Source organism: Salmo trutta, unplaced genomic scaffold (assembly GCF_901001165.1).
Source record: "Salmo trutta unplaced genomic scaffold, fSalTru1.1, whole genome shotgun sequence".
Classification (NCBI taxonomy): Eukaryota; Metazoa; Chordata; class Actinopteri; order Salmoniformes; family Salmonidae; genus Salmo; species Salmo trutta.
The window spans coordinates 1,860,361-1,877,759 of record NW_021823154.1 but is presented as its reverse complement, the minus strand read 5'-3'; the positions used below and the strand labels follow the sequence as shown (position 1 = coordinate 1,877,759).

The following is a 17,399-nucleotide window of genomic DNA, read 5'->3' as shown; positions in this document are numbered from 1 at the left end:
GATCGCTTCTCCAACTGTGCGTGTGTCAGTGTGTATGCATGTGTCAGTGTGTGTGCGTGTGTCAGTGCGTGTGCGTGTGTCAGTGTGTGTGTGTGTGTGTGTGTGTGTGTGTGTGTGTGTGTGTGTCAGTGTGTGTGTGTGTGTGTGTGTGTGTGTGCGTGTGTCAGTGCGTGTGTCAGTGTGTGTGTGTGTGTGTGTGTGTGTGTCAGTGTGTGTGTGTGTGTGTGTGCGTGTGTCAGTGCGTGTGTGTGTGTGTCAGTGTGTGTGTGTGTGTGTGTGTCAGTGTGTGTGTGTGTGTGTCAGTGTGTGTGTGTGTGTGTGTGTCAGTGTGTGTGTGTGTCAGTGTGTGTGTGTGTCAGTGTGTGTGTGTGTGTGTGTGTGTGTGTGTGTGTGTGTCAGTGTGTGTGTGTGTGTGTCAGTGCGTGTGTGTGTGTGTGTCAGTGTGCGTGTGTGTGTGTCAGTGTGTGTGTGTGTGTGTCAGTGCGTGTGTGTGTGTGTGTGTCAGTGTGTCAGTGTGTGTGTTGGGTACAGCAGAAGATATTCTTTCAAAATAATATTTCTTAATTTTATTTAAGACACATATTGATGCCACCTGTCAATGACTTTAGAGGGATAATGATGCTTTAAATGGTTTCTCTGTGCACATCTGTCTATACTTACAGCTATCTGATCACAATGCCTGTCTGACTACCAGGAAGATCACAATGCCTGTCTGACTACCAGGAAGATCTGATCACAACGCCTGTCTGACTACCAGGAAGACCACAATGCCAGTCTGACTACCAGGAAGGTCACAACGCCTGTCTGACTACCAGGAAGATCACAATGCCTGTCTGACTACCAGGAAGATCTGATCACAACGCCTGTCTGACTACCAGGAAGATCTGATCACAACGCCTGTCTGACTACCAGGAAGATCTGATCACAACGCCTGTCTGACTACCAGGAAGATCTGATCACAACGCCTGTCTGACTACCAGGAAAATCACAACGCCTGTCTGACTACCAGGAAAATCACAACGCCTGTCTGACTACCAGGAAGATCACAACGCCTGTCTGACTACCAGGAAGATCACAACGCCTGTCTGACTACCAGGAAGATCACAATGCCTGTCTGACTACCAGGAAGATCACAATTCCTATCTGACTACCAGGAAGAACTTATCACAACGCCTGTCTGACTACCAGGAAGATCTGATCACAACGCCTGTCTGACTACCAGGAAGATCACAACGCCTGTCTGACTACCAGGAAGATCACAACGCCTGTCTGACTACCAGGAAGATCACAACGCCTGTCTGACTACCAGGAAGATCACAATGCCTGTCTGACTACCAGGAAGATCACAATGCCTGCCTGACTACCAGGAAGATCTGACCACAATGCGTCGTTATTGTGTACACCTAAAAATAATAAATAAAATGTTATTTTGAAAGAATATCTGTCAAATAAATAGCCTACAGGGAGGGAACAGGATATCTGGTCACAATGCAAACACAGTGGACGAATAAGATACACATTTTAATACCATGTGTAGACCTGCATGTCTGAAAATGTGGGCACAATCAGAATGTGGACGCATGTTAGAACCAAGTATAAACGGGGCTAATGGAACTGGTTGAAGAGAACAGGATGGACAGACAGGAGGACTGGTTGAAGACAACAGGAAGGACTGGTTGAAGACAACAGGAAGGACTGGTTGAAGACAACAGGAAGGACTGGTTGAAGACAACAGGAAGGACAGACAGGAGGACTGGTTGAAGACAACAGGAAGGACAGACAGGAGGACTGGTTGAAGACAACAGGATGGACAGACAGGAGGACTGGTTGAAGACAACAGGAAGGACTGGTTGAAGACAACAGGAAGGACAGACAGGAGGACTGGTTGAAGACAACAGGAAGGACAGACTGGAGGACTGGTTGAAGACAACAGGAAGGACAGACAGGACCGATGTTCAATATCATTATGAACAAACATCTCAGTGATTCACAAATATAAACAAGATATTCTCATTATATAATCATACTCCCGATAACCCCGCCCCCCATGCATACCTACCAATGTGGTCTTTATTTCTCATAATGGATTAATGAGGCCTTCTGTTATAAAGGCAAACAAACACATCTCACTGGATGCATCCCAACTAGCACCCTATTCCCTATATAGTGCACTACTTTAGAACAGAGCCCTATTCCCTATATAGTGAACTACTAGTAACCAGGGCCCTATTCCCTATATAGTGCACTACTTTAGACCAGAGCCCTATTCCCTATATAGTGAACTACTTTATACCAGAGCCCTATTCCCTATATAGTGAACTACTAGTGACCAGAGCCCTATTCCCTATATAGTGAACTACTTTAGACCAGAGCCCTATTCCCTATATAGTGAACTACTATAGACCAGAGCCCTATTCCCTATATAGTACACTACTTTAGACCAGAGCCCTATTCCCTATATAGTGAACTACTAGTAACCAGAGCCCTATTCCCTATATAGTGCACTACTTTAGACCAGAGCCCTATTCCCTATATAGTGCACTACTTTATACCAGAGCCCTATTCCCTATATAGTGAACTACTAGTGACCAGAGCCCTATTCCCTATATAGTGAACTACTTTAGACCAGAGCCCTATTCCCTATATAGTGCACTACTAGTGACCAGGGCCCTATTCCCTATATAGTGAACTACTAGTGACCAGAGCCCTATTCCCTATATAGTGAACTACTTTAGACCAGGGCCCTATTCCCTATATAGTGAACTACTTTAGACCAGAGCCCTATTCCCTATATAGTGAACTACTAATCACCAGGGCCCTATTCCCTATATAGTGAACTACTAGTGACCAGAGCCCTATTCCCCATATAGTGAACTACTTTAGACCAGAGCCCTATTCCCTATATAGTGAACTACTAGTGACCAGAGCCCTATTCCCTATATAGTGAACTACTAGTGACCAGAGCCCTATTCCCTATATAGTGAACTACTAGTGACCAGAGCCCTATTCCCTATATAGTGCACTACTTTAGACCAGAGCCCTATTCCCTATATAGTGAACTACTAGTGACCAGAGCCCTATTCCCTATATAGTGCACTACTTTAGACCAGAGCCCTATTCCCTATATAGTGTACTACTAGTGACCAGGGCCCTATTCCCTATATAGTGAACTACTTTATACCAGAGCCCTATTCCCTATATAGTGAATTACTTTATACCAGAGCCCTATTCCCTATATAGTGAACTATTAGTGACCAGAGCCCTATTCCCTATATAGTGCACTACTTTAGACCAGAGCCCTATTCCCTATATAGTGAACTACTTTAGACCAGAGCCCTATTCCCTATATAGTGAACTACTAGTGACCAGGGCCCTATTCCCTATATAGTGAACTACTAGTGACCAGGGCCCTATTCCCTATATAGTGAACTACTAGTGACCAGAGCCCTATTCCCTATATAGTGAACTACTTTAGACCAGAGCCCTATTCCCTATATAGTGAACTACTAATCACCAGGGCCCTGTTCCCTATATAGTGAACTACTAGTGACCAGAGCCCTATTCCCTATATAGTGAACTACTAGTGACCAGAGCCCTATTCCCTATATAGTGCACTACTTTAGACCAGAGCCCTATTCCCCATATAGTGAACTACTTTAGACCAGAGCCCTATTCCCTATATAGTGAACTACTAATCACCAGGGCCCTATTCCCTATATAGTGAACTACTAGTGACCAGAGCCCTATTCCCTATATAGTGCACTACTTTAGACCAGAGCCCTATTCCCCATATAGTGAACTACTTTAGACCAGAGCCCTATTCCCTATATAGTGAACTACTAGTGACCAGAGCCCTATTCCCTATATAGTGCACTACTAGTGACCAGAGCCCTATTCCCTATATAGTGAACTACTAGTGACCAGAGCCCTATTCCCTATATAGTGAACTACTAGTGACCAGAGCCCTATTCCCTATATAGTGCACTACTTTAGACCAGAGCCCTATTCCCCATATAGTGAACTACTTTAGACCAGAGCCCTATTCCCTATATAGTGAACTACTAGTGACCAGAGCCCTATTCCCTATATAGTGAACTACTAGTGACCAGAGCCCTATTCCCTATATAGTGCACTACTTTAGACCAGAGCCCTATTCCCCATATAGTGAACTACTTTAGACCAGAGCCCTATTCCCTATATAGTGAACTACTAATCACCAGGGCCCTATTCCCTATATAGTGAACTACTAGTGACCAGAGCCCTATTCCCTATATAGTGCACTACTTTAGACCAGAGCCCTATTCCCCATATAGTGAACTACTTTAGACCAGAGCCCTATTCCCTATATAGTGAACTACTAGTGACCAGAGCCCTATTCCCTATATAGTGCACTACTTTAGACCAGAGCCCTATTCCCTATATAGTGTACTACTAGTGACCAGAGCCCTATTCCCTATATAGTGAACTACTAGAGACCAGAGCCCTATTCCCTATATAGTGAACTACTAGTGACCAGGGCCCTATTCCCTATATAGTGAACTACTAGTGACCAGAGCCCTATTCCCTATATAGTGAACTACTAGTGACCAGGGCCCTATTCCCTATATAGTGAACTACTTTAGACCCGAGCCCTATTCCCTATATAGTGAACTACTAGTGACCAGGGCCCTATTCCCTATATAGTGAACTACTAGTGACCAGAGCCCTATTCCCTATATAGTGAACTACTAGTGACCAGGGCCCTATTCCCTATATAGTGAACTACTAGTGACCAGGGCCCTATTCCCTATATAGTGAACTACTAGTGACCAGGGCCCTATTCCCTATATAGTGAACTACTAGTGACCAGAGCCCTATTCCCTATATAGTGCACTACTAGTGACCAGAGCCCTATTCCCTATATAGTGAACTACTAGTGACCAGAGCCCTATTCCCTATATAGTGAACTACTAGTAACCAGGGTTGGGCGTTGGGTTGCAAAATTCTGGTAACGTTCCCAAAATGTCCAGGTTTTCCAGGAATCCTGGTTGGAGGGCTCCGGATTTCCTACTTGTTTTCTCCTGATTCTGGGACTCTTCCAACCAGGATTTCTCTATGGGAATTTTGCAATCCTATAAGGAGTACATAATGTCCAAACCCTATTACTCAAACATGAACAACGAGCTCAACCAAACATTAGCACCTAGCTCAACCAAACATTAGCACCTAGCTCAACCAAACATTAGCACCTAGCTCCACCAAACATTAGCACCTAGCTCAACCAAACATTAGCACCTAGCTCAACCAAACATTAGCACCTAGCTCAACCAAACATTAGCACCTAGCTCAACCAAACATTAGCACCTAGCTCAACCAAACATTAGCACCTAGCTCAACCAAACATTAGCACCTAGCTCAACCAAACATTAGCACCTAGCTTAACCAAACATTAGCACCTAGCTCAATAACACATTAGCACCTAGCTCAATAACACATTAGCACCTAGCTCAACCAAACATTAGCACCTAGCTTAACCAAACATTAGCACCTAGCTCAATAACACATTAGCACCTAGCTCAATAACACATTAGCACCTAGCTCAACCAAACATTAGCAACGAGCTTAACCAAACATTAGCACCTAGCTCAACCAAACATGAGCACCTAGCTTAACCAAACATTAGCACCTAGCTCAATAACACATTAGCAACTAGCTCAACCAAACATTAGCACCTAGCTCAACAAAACATAAGCAACTAGCTCAACCAAACATTAGCACCTAGCTCAACCAAACATTAGCACCTAGCTCAATAACACATTAGCAACTAGCTCAACCAAACATTAGCACCTAGCTCAACAAAACATAAGCAACTAGCTCAACCAAACATTAGCACCTAGCTCAACCAAACATAAGCAACTAGCTCAACCAAACATTAGCACCTAGCTCAACCAAACATTAGCAACGAGCTCAACCAAACATTAGCACCTAGCTCAACAAAACATTAGCAACTAGCTCAACAAAACATTAGCAACTAGCTCAACAAAACATTAGCAACTAGCTCAACCAAACATTAGCACCTAGCTCAACAAAACATAAGCAACTAGCTCAACCAAACATTAGCACCTAGCTCAACCAAACATTAGCACCTAGCTCAACCAAACATTAGCACCTAGCTCAACCAAACATTAGCACCTAGCTCAACCAAACATTAGCACCTAGCTCAACCAAACATTAGCACCTAGCTCAACCAAACATTAGCACCTAGCTCAACCAAACATTAGCACCTAGCTCAACCAAACATTAGCACCTAGCTCAACCAAACATTAGCACCTAGCTCAACCAAACATTAGCACCTAGCTCAACCAAACATTAGCAACTAGCTCAACCAAACATTAGCAACTAGCTCAACCAAACATAAGCAATTAGCTCAACTCAAACATAAACTTACATACAGAATTTTTATGAATTTTCTTAAAACTCCTATGATGTAGCAAGAATAGCAATTTAATGTTTATTTTATTGAATTTTTTTAATCAACAATCACAATATATAATATATATACATTTCACCAGAACAAAAGCAAGCTCGATTTTTAACATTCTGATCTTTAAATATTTAGTATTGCAACACGTAAAACACACGTACAAATACAAGTTCAAAATGGGAGGAGTGACAGCAGTAAATTTTTAAACATCTCTATACATTTAAAATGCACCAAAAACAGTTTAAAAACCAGATGTCAGGTAATATGCTCCAGTGGATAACGGCCACGGTCTGCTGCAGGCCGCTCTGGGGGGGGGCTGAATCCCAAACGAAACCCTATTCCCTATATAGTGCACTACTTTAGACCAGAGCCCATGGGCCCTATGTAGGGAATAGGGTGCCATTAGGGACGCAGACTAGGTGGTTAGGATGACTGACGACCTTTTAGGGTTGATTTCCTTTTCCTGTGTGATGTCATGTCCATACAGAGGGGTCAGAGGTTAAATGGTGACCACGGGTTGGCTAGTTGGTTGTTGCCTGTCTTGGGAGTTTAGACTGAAGCTTGATATTCCATTAACTGTAAAATACACACACAGACACACACACACACACACACACACACACACACACACACACACAGACACAGGGGAAAAGGAAATGAGAGCGATATCCGTGTAGTCAGGGTCCGCCGGTAGAGGTTGTTTTAGACTAGTGGGAGAGGTAGAGTTGACTCTAACCCTGTGTTTCTTTCATCCTGGTCCTGGGAACCCCAAGAGGTGAACTTTGTAGTTGTTACCCTGACGCTACACACCTGAATCAAATAATTAAAGGCTTGATGAGTTGATTAGTTAAATCAGGTGTGTTAATGCTAGGGCAACAACTACAATGTCCCCAGTACCAGGATGAGGAAACAGTACAGTAACCATTACAGTAGCATGGTAAGCATGTACGTGGCGCCCTCCTGTGGTGGAGATTAGTTATTGCACCACAAGACAATTTTCTGGGAAGGTAGTCGACGCTGGACACTACAGACTGGGAAGGTAGTCTACGCTGGACACTACAGACTAGGAAGGTAGTCTACGCTGGACACTACAGACTGGGAAGGTAGTCTACGCTGGACACTACAGACTGGGAAGGTAGTCTACGCTGGACACTACAGACTAGGAAGGTAGTCTACGCTGGACACTACAGACTGGGAAGATAGTCTACGCTGGACACTACAGACTGGGAAGGTAGTCTACACTGGACACTACAGACTGGGAAGGTAGTCTACACTGGACACTGGACACTACAGAGTGGGAAGGTAGTCTACACTGGACACTACAGACTAGGAAGGTAGTCTACGCTGGACACTACAGACTGGGAAGGTAGTCTACGCTGGACACTACAGACTGGTAAGGTAGTCGACACTGGACACTACAGAGTGGGAAGGTAGTCTACACTGGACACTACAGACTAGGAAGGTAGTCTACGCTGGACACTACAGACTGGGAAGGTAGTCTACGCTGGACACTACAGACTGGGAAGGTAGTCTACGCTGGACACTACAGACTGGGAAGGTAGTCTACACTGGACACTACAAACTGGGAAGATTGTCTACGCTGGACACTACAGACTGGGAAGGTAGTCTACGCTGGACACTACAGACTGGGAAGGTAGTCTACACTGGACACTACAGACTGGGAAGGTAGTCTACGCTGGACATTACAGACTGGGAAGGTAGTCTACACTGGATACAAGAGACTGGGAGGTAGTCTACACTGGACACTACAGACTGGGAAGGTAGTCTACCCTGGACACTACAGACTGGTGGAAGTGATTGTTCTGAAATCGGTTTATTTATAATCATTATAACTGATTAATTGATTGATTAATGTATGTTTTCATTGATTGATTAATATATGTTTCTTACTGGGATGGTACGCTGGGCGAGCCGGAGCGGTGGAAGTGAATGTTCTGCCACTTCCCCTCTCTGCGATGCCAGACGCGGGTCTCCTCAGACTGCATGGTGCGAGGCATCCCCCCCACGTCCATGTACTGGCTCAGGCGGATGTAGGCGATGCACGCAGCGTTCTCCGCTAGATAGACCTTCTCATTAGTTCACCTTTCCTTGTTTCATGTCAACATCATAAACACATTGTACATATGTTCCCAGTGGGGGGTTGGCGTCCATCTTGTTTCAATTCAGGAAGTACACTGGAATTCCCATTCCAATATTCACTTCAATGCTTCAGGACAATTTGGAATGGGAAATTTGAATATGGTCTACTTTCCGACTTGAATTGAAATGTACTTACAGTGTATATTCGAATACCAACCAGAAACAAGATTTCATAAAACATAGCCCAGAAAAATCAACATTATGTTCAGTTGGTAAAGCATGGTGCTTGCAATACCAGGATAGTAGGTTCAATTCCCAAGGCCACCCAGATGGAAAATATATACACACATTATTGTAAGTGTCTTTTGATAAAAGCGTCTGCTAAGTAGCATATATTATTGTTCTAATAATTAGAAATGGCTGATTTCCTACCTATCAGATGGACGTGAGGGTTGAGGAGGATGGTGTGCACCGGCTTGTTACCTTTAGACAGGGCTGGAAGGAGAGGAGGGAGGACGAGGGAGATGGAGATGGAGAGAGACAGACAGGCCTTAGTTAGCTAGTGGGAGTTGTAGTTCTCAGTAACAGACATAACTATTCATCAATAGCTAATCAATAACTACAAATCAATACCTGATTCATAAATTCTACTAATCAATACCTCTACTAATCCATAGCTGATCAATAGCTAATCAATACCTCTACTAACCAATGCCTATACTAATCAATAACTTTACTAATCAATACCTGTACTAATCAATAACTCTACTAATCAATAGCTAATCAATACCTATACTAATCAATAACTGCTAATCAATACCTCTACTAATCAATAGCTAACCAATACCTCTAATCAATAACTCCACTAATCAATAGCTAATCAAGTCTATTAATCAATACTTATACTAATCAATAACTCTACTAATCAATAGCTAATCAATACATATACTAATCAATAACTGCTAATCAATACCTCTACTAATCAATAACTCTACTAATAAATACCTATACTAATCAATAGCTAATCAATACCTCTACTAATCAAGAACTCTACTAATCAATAGCTAATCAATACCTCTACTAAACCATACCAATACTAATCAAAACCTCTACTAATAAATAGCTGATTAATAACTCTACTAATCAATAGCTGATTAATAACTCTACTAATCAATAGCTGATTAATAACTCTACTAATCAACAGCTGATTAATACCTCTACTAATCAATACCTCTAATCAATAACTGTATCTTCTAAATGACTTTACTGATGAATGTGTTACCGTTGTGGAAGTAAAAGCGATGGAAGTCATGTCCCTCTACCAGGTTCCCCAGAGCTTCTGGTTCAAACGACGTCAGACCAGGATCACAGATCTTCCTGTTGGAAACAAACACAGACTGAGTCCCATATGGCACCCTATTCCCTATATAGTGAACTACTAGTGACCAGAGCCCTATTCCCTATATAGTGAACTACTAGTGACCAGGGCCCTATTCCCTATATAGTGAACTACTAGTGACCAGAGCCCTATTCCCTATATAGTGAACTACTTTAGACCAGGGCCCTATTCCCTATATAGTGCACTACTTTAGACCAGAGCCCTATTCCCTATATAGTGAACTACTAGTGACCAGAGCCCTATTCCCTATATAGTGAACTACTAGTGACCAGAGCCCTATTCCCTATATAGTGAACTACTAGTGACCAGAGCCCTATTCCCTATATAGTGAACTACTTTAGACCAGGGCCCTATTCCCTATATAGTGAACTACTTTAGACCAGGGCCCTATTCCCTATATAGTGCACTACTTTAGACCAGAGCCCTATTCCCTGTATAGTGAACTACTTTACACCAGAGCCCTATTCCCTATATAGTGAACTACTTTAGACCAGGGCCCTATTCCCTATATAGTGCACTACTTTAGACCAGAGCCCTATTCCCTATATAGTGAACTACTAGTGACCAGAGCCCTATTCCCTATATAGTGAACTACTTTAGACCAGGGCCCTATTCCCTATATAGTGAACTACTTTAGACCAGGGCCCTATTCCCTATATAGTGAACTACTAGTGACCAGGGCCCTATTCCCTATATAGTGAACTACTTTAGACCAGAGCCCTATTCCCTATATAGTGAACTACTAGTGACCAGGGCCCTATTCCCTATATAGTGCACTACTTTACACCAGAGCCCTATTCCCTATATAGTGAACTACTAGTGACCAGAGCCCTATTCCCTATATAGTGAACTACTTTAGACCAGAGCCCTATTCCCTATATAGTGAACTACTAGTGACCAGGGCCCTATTCCCTATATAGTGAACTACTAGTGACCAGAGCCCTATTCCCTATATAGTGAACTACTAGTGACCAGGGCCCTATTCCCTATATAGTGAACTACTAGTGACCAGAGCCCTATTCCCTATATAGTGAACTACTAGTGACCAGGGCCCTATTCCCTATATAGTGAACTACTAGTGACCAGAGCCCTATTCCCTATATAGTGAACTACTAGTGACCAGAGCCCTATTCCCTATATAGTGAACTACTAGTGACCAGGGCCCTTTTCCCTATATAGTGAACTACTTTAGACCAGGGCCCTTTTCCCTATATAGTGAACTACTTTAGACCAGAGCCCTATTCCCTATATAGTGCACTACTTTAGACCAGAGCCCTATTCCCTATATAGTGAACTACTAGTGACCAGAGCCCTATTCCCTATATAGTGAACTACTTTAGACCAGGGCCCTATTCCCTATATAGTGAACTACTTTAGACCAGGGCCCTATTCCCTATATAGTGAACTACTAGTGACCAGGGCCCTATTCCCTATATAGTGAACTACTTTAGACCAGAGCCCTATTCCCTATATAGTGAACTACTAGTGACCAGAGCCCTATTCCCTATATAGTGAACTACTTTAGACCAGGGCCCTATTCCCTATATAGTGAGCTACTTTAGACCAGAGCCCTATTCCCTATATAGTGAACTACTAGTGACCAGAGCCCTATTCCCTATATAGTGAACTACTAGTGACCAGAGCCCTATTCCCTATATAGTGAACTACTAGTGACCAGAGCCCTATTCCCTATATAGTGCACTACTTTAGACCAGAGCCCTATTCCCTATATAGTGAACTACTAGAGACCAGAGCCCTATTCCCTATATAGTGAACTACTAGTGACCAGAGCCCTATTCCCTATATAGTGAACTACTAGTGACCAGGGCCCTATTCCTTATATAGTGAACTACTAGTGACCAGGGCCCTATTCCCTATATAGTGAACTACTGGTGACCAGAGCCCTATTCCCTATATAGTGAGCTACTTTAGACCAGAGCCCTATTCCCTATATAGTGAACTACTAGTGACCAGAGCCCTATTCCCTATATAGTGAACTACTAGTGACCAGAGCCCTATTCCCTATATAGTGAACTACTAGTGACCAGAGCCCTATTCCCTATATAGTGAACTACTAGTGACCAGGGCCCTATTCCTTATATAGTGAACTACTAGTGACCAGGGCCCTATTCCCTATATAGTGAACTACTAGTGACCAGGGCCCTATTCCCTATATAGTGCACTACTAGTGACCAGAGCCCTATTCCCTATATAGTGAACTACTAGTGACCAGAGCCCTATTCCCTATATAGTGAACTACTAGTGACCAGAGCCCTATTCCCTATATAGTGAACTACTAGTGACCAGGGCCCTATTCCCTATATAGTGAACTACTAGTGACCAGAGCCCTATTCCCTATATAGTGAACTACTAGTGACCAGAGCCCTATTCCCTATATAGTGCACTACTTTAGACCAGAGCCCTATTCCCTATATAGTGAACTACTAGTAACCATAGTAACACAATAATAGAGGTGTGGGTAAATGGGCATTGTGGGTAAATTGTTACTGTATGATCATCAAGGTGATTTGTAGTAGATCTGTCAGCTGCAATGTGGTGGAACAACAATCCCAAAGAACCAGAGTAACACAGACACACACACACACACACACCCACACACACACACACCCACCCACCCACACACACACACACACACACACACACACACACACACACACGTCCTAGCCCTAAACACACACACACACACACACACACACACACACACCCACCCACCCACCCACCCACCCACCCACCCACCCACCCACCCACCCACACACACACACACGTCCTAGCCCTAAACTCACACACACACACGTCCTAGCCCTAAACACACACACACACACACACACACACACACACACACACACACACACATGTCCTAGCCCTAAACACACACACACACACACACACACACACACACACACACACACACACGACCTAGCCCTAAACACACACACACACACCTCACACACACACACAAGACCTAGCCCTAAACACACACACACACACCTCACACACACACACAAGACCTAGCCCTAAACACACACAGACAGAGCAGGACTCACGCGTAGGCCTCGAAGTCTCCGTTGTTGATGGATTCGATCAGCTGCTCTGTGACTTTGATAATTTCCTGCTTCCGAGCTGGAAACACACAAACACAACATCACCACAATCTCACCACAACCTTAGGTCAACATAACCCAATCTGACATACATTAAATCATGGCTGCTGGTTCTGTTCCAACATAGTGGTTTACTTTAGACCAGAACCCAATGGGCCCTGGAACCCTATTCCCTATTCAGTGGACTACTTTAGACCAGAACCCAATGGGCTCTGGAACCCTATTCCCTATTCAGTGGACTACTTTAGACCAGAACCCAATGGGCTCTGGAACCCTATTCCCTATTCAGTGGACTACTTTAGACCAGAACCCAATGGGCTCTGGAACCCTATTCCCTATTCAGTGGACTACTTTAGACCAGAAGCCAATGGGCCCTGGAACCCTATTCCCTATTCAGTGGACTACTTTAGACCAGAACCCAATGGGCCCTGGAACCCTATTCCCTATTCAGTGGACTACTTTAGACCAGAACCCAATGGGCTCTGGAACCCTATTCCCTATTCAGTGGACTACTTTAGACCAGAACCCAATGGGCCCTGGCACCCTATTAGTTATAGTACCCTACTACTGGTAGGGAATAGGGTGCCATTTGGGAGAAAAGCTATTAGTATGGGAATTTGACCTGGGGTTGGGGGTCAATTCCATTCAAGTTAATTCAGGACATACAATTTCAATTATATTCAATAAGGAAAATATGGAAGTGGAATTTGGTTAACTTTCTGAATTGACTGGAATTTTAAATGTAATTGACCCCAAACCCTGATTTGAAATGAGTTACTTTTACTGGTGTTAGTGCAGGTTGGGATGGGGGTTAGTGACAACAAAACCACTTGTTTACTGGTGTTAGTGCAGGCTGGGATGGGGGTTAGTGACAACAAAACCACTTGTTTACTGGTGTTAGTGCAGGCTGGGATGGGGGTTAGTGACAACAAAACCACTTGTTTACTGGTGTTAGTGCAGGCTGGGATGGGGCTTAGTGACAACAAAACCACTTGTCATTTGCTTAACAAACAAATCTATGGTCGTGTTCCAGGCCGACTACATTGCAGACGTTGCATTGCATCAACTTGTTTGTGGTTGTGGGCAACGTCAATGACTGCGCCGTCGGTCATCAGATTACTATATGTGATGTGTTTAGCTGACATGTTAAATAGATCAGATTACTATATCATGCTATGTGGTTAGTTGATATGTTAAATATCTATCCAGGTGTTGTGAGATCTGTCAGGCGTCTGCAATGTAGTCAGCCTGGAAATGCGGACTTTGACTCAATCACTTAGCCAGAAATATTGCGCGTGTTTATGGTTTATCTTCTCAAGGGACAAGGAGACAGGGGGACAGGAGACAGAGGGACAGGAGACTGAGGGACAGGGGGACTAGGAGACAGGGGGACAGGAGACAGAGGGACAGGGGGACAGGAGACAGAGGGACAGGGGACAGGTTTCTCCAGAGTGGTTGAGTGGAGGCCCAGGGAGTACAGGGGACATGGCCAGGGTTTCCACCCAATTAGAAGGGGACTTACTCTGGACTGATAAGGATAAAGTAGAGGGGGACAGAGACTAGGAACAGGTTTCTCCAGAATGGCCGAATGGAGGGGACGGGGGGGGGGGGGGGGGGGTAGTGGCATGGTTTCTCCCCCCAAGGAGGTAGGGGTGGGGATATAACCATGATCTCTACCCCAACAAGACGAGACTTACTCTGGCCTGATGAGTAGGGAGTAGAAGGGACACCCAGGGGACAGGTTTCTCCAGATTGGTTGAGGAGAGACACAGAAGACAGTGGACAGGTTTCTCCAGAGTGGTTGAGGAAAGACCCAGGAGACAGTGGACAGGTTTCTCCAGAGTGGTTGAGGGGAGACCCATGAGACAGTGGACAGGTTTCTCCAGAGTAGTTGAGGGGAAACCCAGGAGACACTGGACAGGAGACAGGGTTCTCCGGAGTGGTTGAGGAGAGAGACAGGGGACAGTGGACAGGTTTCTCCAGAGTAGTTGAGGGGAGACCCAGGAGACAGTGGACAGGGGGTAGGTTTCTCCAGAGTGGCTGAGGGGAGACCCAGGAGACAGTGGACAGGTTTCTCCAGAGTGGCTGAGGGGAGACAGGGGACAGGTTTCTCCAGAGTGGTTGAGAAGAGACCCAAGAGACAGTGGACAGGGGGTAGGTTTCTCCAGAGTGGCTGAGGGGAGACCCAAGAGACAGTGGACAGGTTTCTCCAGAGTGGTTTAGGAGAGACCCAGGAGACAGTGGACAGGTTTCTCCAGAGTGGCTGAGGGGAGACAGGGGACAGGTTTCTCCAGAGTGGTTGAGGAGAGACAGGGGACAGGTTTCTCCAGAATGGTTGAGGAGAGACCTAGGAGACAGTGGACAGGTTTCTCCAGAATGGTTGAGGGAAGACAGGGGACAGGTTTCTCCAGAGTGGTTGAGGAGAGACAGGGGACAGGTTTCTCCAGAATGGTTGAGGAGAGACCTAGGAGACAGTGGACAGGTTTCTCCAGAGTGGTTGAGGAGAGACCTAGGAGACAGTGGACAGGTTTCTCCAGAGTGGTTGAGGGAAGACTCAGGAGACAGTGGACAGGGGGTAGGTTTCTCCAGAGTGGCCGAGGGGAGACCCAGGAGACAGTGGACAGGTTTCTCCAGAGTAGTTGAGGAGAGACCCAGGGGGACGCTGGCTGGGGGACAGGGGGGACATAGCCAGGGGACTTGCTCTGTCCTGAAGAGGAGGGAGTCTGCCTGGGCTCAGAGGACTGGGTGGAACGACCCTTAGAGCTCCACACACTACCCACCAAGTTCCCAAAACAGAGGACTGGCAAGAGAGGGCAGGTGTGTGTTTAGGGGGGTTAACATGATTTTCAAATGTAGAAAATAATTCAATTCACAGAAAGAAAAGATAACAGGTAAATGTGTTAAATAATAAAGAAAATATAACAGATAAGTGTGTATAATAATAAATACATCAAAACATCACGTATATGGAGCCTCAATCATCAGGAGGAAGAAGAAGAGGAGAAGGGAAGGAAGAGGAGAAAGTAGCTGAAGACAGAGTGAAAGGAGAGGTGGAAAGAGATGGAAGGAGAGAGAGGGCGACAGACAAAGATAGAGACAGAAAGACAGATGGAAGGAGAGAGAGGGCGACAGAGAGACAGAAAGATGAAGAGCGAGAGGGCGACAGATAGAGAGACAGAAAGACAGAGAGAGAGGGCGACAGATAGAGAGACAGAAAGACAGAGAGAGAGAGGGCGACAGACAGACAAAGAGACAAAGACTGATGGAGAGAGAGGGCGCCAGACAGACAAAGATAGAGAGAGAGAGGGCGACAGACAGACAAAGAGACAAAGACTGATGGAGAGAGAGGGCGCCAGACAGACAAAGATAGAGAGAGAGAGGGCGACAGACAGACAAAGAGACAAAGACTGATGGAGAGAGAGGGCGCCAGACAGACAAAGATAGAGAGAGAGAGAGAAAGATAGAGGGCGACAGACAGACAAAGATAGAGACAGAAAGATGAAGAGAGAGAGAGGGCGACAGACAAAGATAGAGACAGAAAGACAGAGAGAGAGAGGGCGACAGACAGACAAAGAGACAAAGACAGATGGAGAGAGAGGGCGCCAGACAGACAAAGATAGAGAGAGACAGGAAGATAAAGAGAGAGAGAAGGGGACAGACAACTGTCTCTACCTTTGACATCCTCATCCTCGATGGGGGTGTTGGTGCTCTCTATAGACTCCTGGGGGAAAGAACGTATAGCTTGATCTGTAGCCTGGTGTACACCGAGTATCAGATTTGGGCTACCTGTGTAAACGCTGCCTAATACTTAAATCAGACAGAACATTAAATTATACAGAACATTAATAGACCAGAACAGCTCAAGGACAGAACTACATACATTTAATATAAAGTATATACATGTATACACAAACAAACATTACACACACACTCTCTGTCAGTGCTGTACCTTGTTCCCATCTATTGGGTTGTGGATCACTGTGGTCTGGGGTTCCTAGGGAGACAGAGAGAGATGAAACAATACAAACAGAGCATAGAAAGAGACAACAGTGGGGGAGAAGGAGGTGGAGGAGGAGGGGGTAGAGGAGGGGTGGAGGAGGAGGGGGTAGAGGAGGTGGAGGAGGAGGTGTAGTAGGTGGAGGAGGTGGAGGTAGAGGAGGTGGAGTAGGAGGAGGTAGAGGAGGAGGGGGTAGAGGAGGTGGAGTAGGAGGGGGTAGAGGAGGTGAAGGAGGAGGGGGTAGAGGAGGTGGAGGAGGAGGGGGTAGAGGAGGTGGAGGAGGAGGGGGTAGAGGATGGTTGAGAGGAGGGTGGAGTA

At 45.1% G+C, this 17,399-nt stretch overlaps 3 protein-coding genes across 3 annotated transcripts in view; all 3 read right to left on the bottom strand.

Annotated features, from left to right (window-relative positions):
- The window catches only part of LOC115189393 (uncharacterized), a 415,115-nt gene that overhangs the window by 391,021 nt on the left and 6,695 nt on the right, over positions 1 to 17,399 (bottom strand). The window lies entirely within an intron of this gene.
- LOC115189418 (calcium/calmodulin-dependent protein kinase type II delta chain) overlaps positions 6,463 to 17,399 on the bottom strand; it is a 131,416-nt gene continuing 120,479 nt past the window's right edge. The window contains exon 21 of the mRNA XM_029748035.1: positions 6,463 to 7,039. Within this exon, the coding sequence (XP_029603895.1) occupies positions 7,036 to 7,039 (4 nt within the window). The 3' untranslated portion in view covers positions 6,463 to 7,035. The remainder of the gene's footprint in view (positions 7,040 to 17,399) is intronic.
- The window catches only part of LOC115189380 (calcium/calmodulin-dependent protein kinase type II delta 1 chain-like), a 9,578-nt gene continuing 549 nt past the window's right edge, over positions 8,371 to 17,399 (bottom strand). The window contains exons 2-7 of the mRNA XM_029747950.1: positions 17,034 to 17,078; positions 16,757 to 16,805; positions 13,028 to 13,103; positions 9,846 to 9,940; positions 8,996 to 9,058; positions 8,371 to 8,540 (exon numbers count right to left, since the gene is read on the bottom strand). Of these exons, the coding sequence (XP_029603810.1) occupies positions 8,371 to 8,540; positions 8,996 to 9,058; positions 9,846 to 9,940; positions 13,028 to 13,103; positions 16,757 to 16,805; positions 17,034 to 17,078 (498 nt within the window). The remainder of the gene's footprint in view (positions 8,541 to 8,995; positions 9,059 to 9,845; positions 9,941 to 13,027; positions 13,104 to 16,756; positions 16,806 to 17,033; positions 17,079 to 17,399) is intronic.